Consider the following 8,919-nt stretch of genomic DNA (forward strand, 5'->3'; position numbering starts at 1 on the left):
ACATAGTCAGTGTTGATGACTCTATCACATTACACATACATACATGTCACACATACATAACTGATATTCCCATAATTACATACTATATAATTTACGCCTAATTTGCGCCCTCACGGGTAAACAGTGATATTTACGAAAAAATGTTTCAAACAAAAGTTGATTATTTTTTTATAAGGAATATTTTTTACATTTAAACTTTTGTTCTATCTCTAACGGTTTACAAGGCCCAATTGCCCTATATTGCTCATTTACGAACTTGACCTCACTTTTTACGTTCTCAGTACGCTATAAAAATTTCAGCTTGATATCTCTTTTCGTTTTTGAGTAATCGTGATGACAGACGGACAGACAGACAGACAACCGGAAATGGACTAATTAGGTGATTTTATGAACACCTATACCAAAATTTTTTGCTTAGCATCAATATTTTTAAGCGTTACAAACTTAGTATACCTTGCATATTACATATATGCATGGTATAAAAAGAGGGAGCAGCTATACGTACCTTAGCGAAGGGTCAATATTTATAAATATAAGGTATTAAATAATTATTTAAGTAGTATTTAATCGATAATTAAATGAAAAAACCGTGTTATAGACAGGGTCAATCGTGAATCCCAGCCTATTATGCGGTTTTTTCCATAATTATTCATTATATACTACTAAAATAATTATTTAATACCGTGTATTTATAAATAGTGACCCACCACTGAAGTACGTTAAGCTGAGCGCACCATCTTTTGTGCACCCTATTTCAAAAACGGTACAACGTACAAAAAAAAGTTTTAGACAAAATTTGTAGAAAATTTTATCCTCTACAACTTTTTTACTGAATGTTAATACGATTGAAGGCAAAAGAAACGAGATATTCATAAAAAACTGATTTTCGAGACCTTTAACCATGAATATATAAGGGCGAACACGCGTGACCATTTCATGCGCGTGACCATGAAACTTATAAGAGGGAGAACGATCGCTATAGAAAATATTGCCCCCGAAATATGGATAAAATAAGTGAGGCGCTGCGACCGCTAAGTAGTATCAATAAAAGCGGGCTGTTGTGCGCTAGTTTGAAATGATATATCAATTTGTACAGTATGCTAACAACAACAGCTAACTTCACAGATACTACTTCTTGATGACAGCGCGGCTGGTGGCTTAAAAATGAACTATAAATTCTACAAATTTTCAGGGACAGGTGCGCTAATGCTTTAGTAGTTTAGTACATAGCGATTTTCTCCTTCTTTATAACCTTCATGCGCGTGACCATATGTGACTTTTGAAACAACATTTGTACCATCAAACTAATAGTTGTACAAAAATTCAGCTTATACCGTTAGGTTCTGAGGTAAAACCCTAAGATGATTGAAATAGATATGAAAATTTGACATTCAATGAATGTAAATGTTCTATATTCTTTTGATAAATGTATTTTTTTGATAAATGTATTTTTTTAATAAATATCCCTAGCTGACCTAAGCAAATACCTCAGATGTTGGCACGTTTCTCACTGTACGGAAAGATAGGCGATGCTTAGTCTATAAAACTAAAGTCAATGGTTAAATCATAAACAAAATCTTCAGCTTTATTACAATAGTATTTATTAAATATGCTAAAAATTTACAAAGATTATTTTTAATTAAATCATGTTTTAAAATAAGTTTTATGAATATGAAGGACAATGGTTTATTTTGCATTTATATGTCAAGAAAGAAATGATCTTAAACGACTTTTGTTTGTAAGATTTTACAGAAAGTGCGAGTATTCAAAATAATGAACTGGCTACTTGTGACATAAAAAAAAAATCAATTTTTTACAGTCTGTCAATGATATAGGACATATACACAACCAATATTTGAGTGGGCCAAATCCGGTGTTTTAATAGGGTATCTCCATAACTATACGAAATTGAAAAAATGGATAGTATCCTCTCGATCACTTTTTTTTACAAGTTCATTGGTGTCAACAAAAACGAACAAAAAAGAGATAGAGAGAATACTATCCATTTTTTTCTATCTCGTATAGTTATGGAGATACCCTATTCGCCCCGTGCGTGAGTTTCGTTTCCATGGTAACGATACACTACTTTAATTATAGAATTGTATGGATGCATATATAATTGTATGGATTGCATTTAAGACTTACATTTAAAATTTAATATTCTTGTCTCACAAATTTAAATAAATAATTATGATAATTTACATTTGAAAAATAATATTTGTTCAATTTGATTTCTTATTTTCACAATTTTTAATGCATTAAGTTTAATTAATTCGTGTTTTTCAATAATTTTAATTTGACATTTCTATTACATTAACATGTAAAGAATTGCAAATTAGTCATAACAGCCCCCTTTAACTCCAAAATTTTTCACTTAAAGCGCTGGCATCGATTTTATTGTCCCTACCATGACTACGCACACAACGAATTAAAACATCGAACTTGGCCCACTCAAATATTGGTTGTGTTAAAGTTTGTACACGAGAAAACCGTTTACCAATAAATTTTTTCGTGTATTTAACAGTCTTGCTTTTTTATCAAAATTAATGGTAGGCTGTAAAAAGTTTTCCTCTTTGTTTTACAAACAAATGTTAATTTTTCACTATGCATTTATTCGTTATTGTTTTTTCTATCACGAGCTGACAGTCTAACATTAATGAGTATTATTTACTTTATTATTTTTTTGCATTAATAGATTAATTCACATCAAAATTCATAATTTTACAATTTAATTTTTATTTGCGTATCACAGACGGGTACATACTATCTACATAATACTGACGGTACCATTTAACTACGAAAATATTGACTAATCATAATAATTACGTATTAACAAAAAAAAAAAAAAATCTTAAGGCGAATTTGGTTTTGGAAGAAGATAATCTAATTTTGTTTTCATTCGTGAAATATAATTAGAAAGGTCATTTTGCAAAAAATATAATAAATAAAAATTTTATTTCATTGCACCTGAAATAAAAATTAATTTTCGTAGTAATTTCGTTTATCGTTCAGTCTTGTCGGGTCATACATTATTGATATTTCACGGAATATTTGATGTATTCGGTCCCTTATATTGGGGTACGCCCGAACAAACAAAAATTCCGCGATGTAGTTGCTGTAATGTTCTTCAGTCAGTTTATTTTTTGGAATTTTTCTTTTTAAGTATCGGAAACAGCGCTCAATATTTTGGGTATTAGCGTCAGTTGCCTGGTCTATAAAACTTTCTGAATGATTCGTTGGAATTAATAATTCACCTTCTAAAGAAAGAAAACATTCTTGTGGAGGGCTGTCATACGATTTCCAAAGGTCAGAAACAATTTTTGTTCCAGGTGCAATTGTTTTTCGTATTATTTGGATTAAAGTTTCTTCATCTCGCGTCTTTATTGGAATAATAAACATTTTTTTTGAACTTCTTTCAATTCCCCCAATAACCCACTGCCCTCCATATACACGCTCTCCATTACATATAAGTCCCCCCAATTTGGACTCGCTGACTTCCACAACTTTCCCCTCCCCTCCAATCATGAGAGAATTGTTTCGGAATGACCAATCTAATAATACTTCGTGCATAAAATTAACCCAATCTATTACTGTTTTTCTGCTAAAACCAAATTCGTCTTGTAGTAAGTCAGTTTTTGGGGCATTACTCGTAATAAAAAATACCACAAAATGTATTATGTCTTCAATTGACAATTGAGATTTTGCAAAAAAAGTATGCGCCCAAAAACTCGACATAAAATTGCACTTGATTAATTTCTTTCTTTTGTTTCCTTGAACATATTTTGTTTTTTGACAACGCCAATATAATCTTTTGTTCGTTAAACTAATTTTTTCGTAGTTGGTTTGAGATCTGTCTGGTTTTTTTATACTTTCATTATATAGATTGCAACTTTCTTGGCAATTTGGACACTTCATAATGTCAGTTATAAGACCATGCGAAATCAAAAATTTTTTCAATTCGTCTTCATTCATTTTTATTATTTCTCTTATAGAGGGTTTGCATTCCATACATATTTCAATGTTAGACATGATGTTCTAAAACAAGGATATTTATTGATTTGAATGTAAATAAAAAATCATTAGTCTTCGACACCCGTGCCAATTCGACCCTGTTAAAGATATGACCAACCCGCGGATCACAGAATGAAATCACCAGCCTACCAGTTTCTTGTTCCTTGCGTCTGATCTGTTTTCAAATTTATCTTGTGATCTACGGTCAGGTAGATCAAATCTGCAGGTTTTTGGGCCCCTCCGTTGACACTGTGATTCGCGGGTTGATCATACCTTTAAGGAGATCATGTAACCACGTGTCTGTGGGTTTTAAGGCCCTTACGCTTACCCTATGATTGCATCTACCACCTGAACCCCCAGTTATTAAAAAAATTCATAAACAATTTACCTGTTTATTTGATGTAGGATATAATAATCAAACTATAATATTTCTATTTTTGAAATTATATTAAATATTTTTTAAGATCTTTATTTTTTATTGATGTCAATAGTTTGTGACTTCTGTGTCACTTTTCTTCATAGAATATAACCTTGCATTTCTTTTCGTTTGCGATTTATTGGTTATTTGTAATGAATGATTAAATTTTGAGCTTACGAACAGTAGTCATTACTTCAAATCAATCAGAAAATAGAATACTCAATCGAGTCGAAAACGTTTGAGCAATCACGTAAATGGTTTTGGTTTTCGAGAAAAAATTAAACATTTGAATAATGCTAATAATTGCTGTCAAAAATGATAACAACACACAGACTTATTAAAGATAGATCGCCAAGGAAAAATAGACTAGAAACAATAGACCGGAAAAAAATAGATCTGGAATAAATAGACCCGGAAAAAATAGATGTGGAAAAAATAAATTTACCATTTATACTTATAATATCCCCGTTTTCATTTTTTTATAAGATTTATAATATCTCCATTTTCTGTATGAATGTCTCATTTTCGAACGCAAAGGCTAGTAACTTCAGAACCTAAATCGACAAACTAATCCCAACCAACTCGTAATTGCAACAATACAGAGTTATCAAAATGAAATAGATAAAAAAATCATATAATTCTAAAAAAGAATCCGGAAAAAACACCTGGAAAACATAACTGAATGTAATGATCATACAGTAATGAGTGTTAAATAATAATTCAATAGTAAATTTTTTCTTTAGATTCAAATTTTTATGCCTAAACATATAAAAAATTAACATTTTTCTACCTTTGGATCTGTTTCCCTCGCTATTTTTTCCGAATCGATTTTTTCTTGATCTCTTTTTTTCGGATCTATTTTTTTTGGGTCTATTGCAACCTCTTCTTCAAAATTTACCTTATACCGAACCGGGTTTTTTAACTACTCCTTATCTCAAAAAATTATAAAAATCGTAGAATTTAGCATTTATTTGGTTAAAATCAAGACTAAATTAATTATTTGTACATCTGTTGACATTCTCGAACTTAGTTTATGATTAATCAGACAGATGCATCCTCTGCAAATCATACAAAGAAAGTTTTTCAAAAAATAGTTTTAAGAATTTTAAAAAATAGTTTTAAGAATTTTAAAAAATAGTTAGAAAATTTTCAATAACTCTTAAAGGTGATTATTATAACTTGAAATGATTGAAATTTGCGTCATTAAATTTGAATTATTGCACTTTATTTCAATGAAATTATTATTTGCCGAGACGCTTAAACCCTTGTAAATTATTGCCTGAAAATTTTATTACATGAGATTTTATTACAGTTAGAAATGATAACAGTTAGAATTAATAGTGAGCGTATTTATATTGAACCATGGATATAGAAATATTTTAAAAGGGATGGAGTATAACCGAGTGGGGTGAGTCTCACTCAGGGGGAAGAGGCAGGGTATCATTGTGCCTACTTTCTATTGGCTGTTAACTAGGCGCATGCTGAAAGTATGCTCAAAGCCTTCTTTAAGTGTTTTTGATTCGTTTGTAAGCATGGAAACATGTTTGACATATGGTTGACGTATGTGGACAACATAAATAAATAATCATATATTCAAAAGAAAAGTAAAATTTGTAAAGAAAACTAAATATGTGAAGTATTTATGCTTGTTTTAAAACAATTTTTTCAACGATATAAGTAACCTAAACGCAACAATATTCTATTCAATTTAGTGAATATTCAATCTTCAATCCACAGATATCATACATATCTATGCTTCAATAGGTTACGACTATTATAAGTTAACTAATATAATTCTTAAGAATGTCTCGAAAATACGTCGATTAATTTTCAATACTAAATTTCAACGTATTATAGAATTTTTAAAATATAAAATTAAAATTTTTTGCTCGGACTAATCTACAACACACGCAGAATTCGCGACCCATTTAAATTTTCCAGCAATTGAGAGTGCAAACAGCCGCAACCAATCAAAAGCAGGCATATTGCTTGAGGCAATCTAAAACCATGGATATAGAAATATTAAAATCTAAAACACATGAAGTATTATCGTACTATTTGAATTTCTCGCGAATGAGAGCCGCAGCCAATTAAAAGTAGGCACATTGCTTCCCCCCTGAGTGATACACCCCCTCGTCTTAAGTAGGACTTTATACTACATCCCTACTATAATTACTACATTCGTGTATTGAACAGAATATTTCATCTTACGACCATGGATACTACCACAACTTAAACGAGAGACTTGACAAAATTTGTCAACGAAATGGCAGAAATTAAAGCGTCGCGTCGCTGATGTTGCTTTTGCACAGAAGTGAATATCTTCCTTCTATCTATACATATAAAATGCTTTGTCCTGAATGACTGAATGACGGATCATCGCACAGCCTAAACCGCTGATTGTAGAGACCTGAAACTTGGAGGGTGTGTTCTTTGTATGACGTAGGTATCCAATTCTGCTTAGGGGTAGAATTTTCCGAAATTCTACCCCTAAGGAGTTAAAAAGGGGATGTGAATTTTGTATATGGAAAACCCATGTTAATAATTTTATAGAAAAATATAGATCAACGTTTGCATGTTTGTCATGTTACTAAGGTTATTTTAACTTCATGTGGTTAAATAATTATAATATTTATAATATTTACAGAGAATTTTAATTATTCTTCTCACAAGCGGTATGTAAGGAATACTTCTTTATAAATTGAAAGTCTGAAATTATATTTTAACGTTGTACGTTGTACGAAATATTTGAAACAATGATGAGAACGTGTTGAAGATTCTGAGCAGTGTTTGGCCATGCTTAAACGTAACAAACCGGAATTTTTGCGTCGATATGTGACAATGGATGAAACATGGATCAATCACTTCACTCCGGAATCAAAACGATCGTCATTTGAGTGGACAGCAACTGGTGAACCTCGTCCAAAGCGCCCGAAAGCACAACAATCGGCTGGAAAGGTTATGGCGTCGGTATTTTGGGATATGCGTGGTGTAATATTCATCGACTATCTTGAGAAAGAAAATACCAAGAACAGCGAATATTATATAGCGTTATTGGAGCGTTTGAAGGCCGAAATTGCAAAAAAATGACCGCATATGGCAAAGAAAAAAAATTTTGTTTCATCAAGACAACGCACCGTGTCACAAGTCAATCAAAAACTACATGAGTTCCCAGCGACTATTGGCTGTTCGCAGACCTGAAAAAAATGCTCGCCGGAAAGAAATTTCGCACGAATGAAGAGTTTATCGCTGAAACTGAGGCCTATTTTGAGGCAAAAGATAAATCGTTCTACAAAAGTGGTATTGAAATGTTAGAGCGGCGCTGGAATGATTGCGTTGCTCTTGATGGAGATTACGTTAATGAATAAAGCTAATTTTGAACCAAAAAAACTGTGTTTTCTTTGTTAGGCCTGAGACTTTTCAGCCCATGTAAGTATTAAAATTGACATTCAATTTCTTTTATACACTAATCTAAAAAAAAAAAAAGGAAAATCAAAATCACTTCAGTTTTTTATGCCCTAATTAGACAAGTGTCTTCACTGCAGGTTCTGCAAGTTGTATGGCAAAAGAGGTCTATGCGTCGACAACCGTACACTGAACCGCATTCCCTTTTGCAATTTGTAAAATATCATTTGCAATAGATCTTTAGGTGCAGGTTGATTTGGGTTTTTGATTGGATGTAAAATTCCTCCAATTTTAATTCAACCCCAATCAAGAGGATTAATATTTTTGTTACCCAGCCATATTTGGGTGATTAAATTAATGATGTACATCTAGTCGTCCATCGATCATCGTTTAGCCTTGAAACATGCCCACCCCATTTCCACTTCAATTTTTTGATACAGACAGTTACGTCCTTGACATTTGTTATTGATCTAATAGTATTAGATATAACCTTATTAGCAAGTCTGTAATTTAGCATAGACCTTTCCATACTCCTTTGGCATTTCCTGCGTTTTTTATAATTTGAGATGGTTAGCGCTGAGGTTTGGGTACCGTACGTTAAAATCGGTAGAATACACGCATTCCAGGCCTTTGTTTTTAAAGAAATGTGCAGTTTACTTTCAGAGACCAAAATTTTCTCCATGCATTCATTATTCTCTTTTGAAATAATATTTCAAAAGAGAAATTAAACGATTTAAAGGATATGATACCATACATACCCACCGAAAACAGAGCATTCTGCGAACATTTGTTTGATCGAACCGAAGACTGAGAACTTTTTTATTATCTTTCATAAAGGCACTTAGCCTTTTTTCAATATTTTTTCATAGACATTCTAAGTTATTGAATGTTTATTTTGTATTACTTCATAGGATTCTTGTTTGTTTTTATTTTTTATGATTTCGCGTAGTTGTAAGACATGTGTATAATTGATTTAAGTAAAAATAAATAATAATTTCAGTAAATTTTTTATTTAATAATGTTTTTTTTGTTATATCTCTAAATAATAAAATTGGCACTCAGAACCTTTAGACTTACAACCCTTC

At 31.5% G+C, this 8,919-nt stretch overlaps 1 protein-coding gene across 1 annotated transcript; it reads right to left on the bottom strand.

Annotated features, from left to right (window-relative positions):
• Positions 1-2,353: 2,353 nt before the first annotated feature.
• LOC123304235 lies at positions 2,354-4,564 on the bottom strand. Its single transcript, XM_044886343.1, has 2 exons — positions 4,400-4,564; positions 2,354-4,035 (listed from the first exon to the last, which is right to left on the bottom strand). The coding sequence occupies exon 2, from the start codon at positions 4,027-4,029 to the stop codon at positions 2,980-2,982; it is 1,050 nt and encodes a 349-aa protein (XP_044742278.1). The 5' UTR covers positions 4,030-4,035; positions 4,400-4,564; the 3' UTR covers positions 2,354-2,979.
• Between the last annotated feature and the right edge of the window lie 4,355 nt (positions 4,565-8,919).

The sequence above is a fragment of the Chrysoperla carnea genome, chromosome 1 (genome assembly GCF_905475395.1).
Source record: "Chrysoperla carnea chromosome 1, inChrCarn1.1, whole genome shotgun sequence".
Taxonomy (NCBI): Eukaryota; Metazoa; Arthropoda; class Insecta; order Neuroptera; family Chrysopidae; genus Chrysoperla; species Chrysoperla carnea.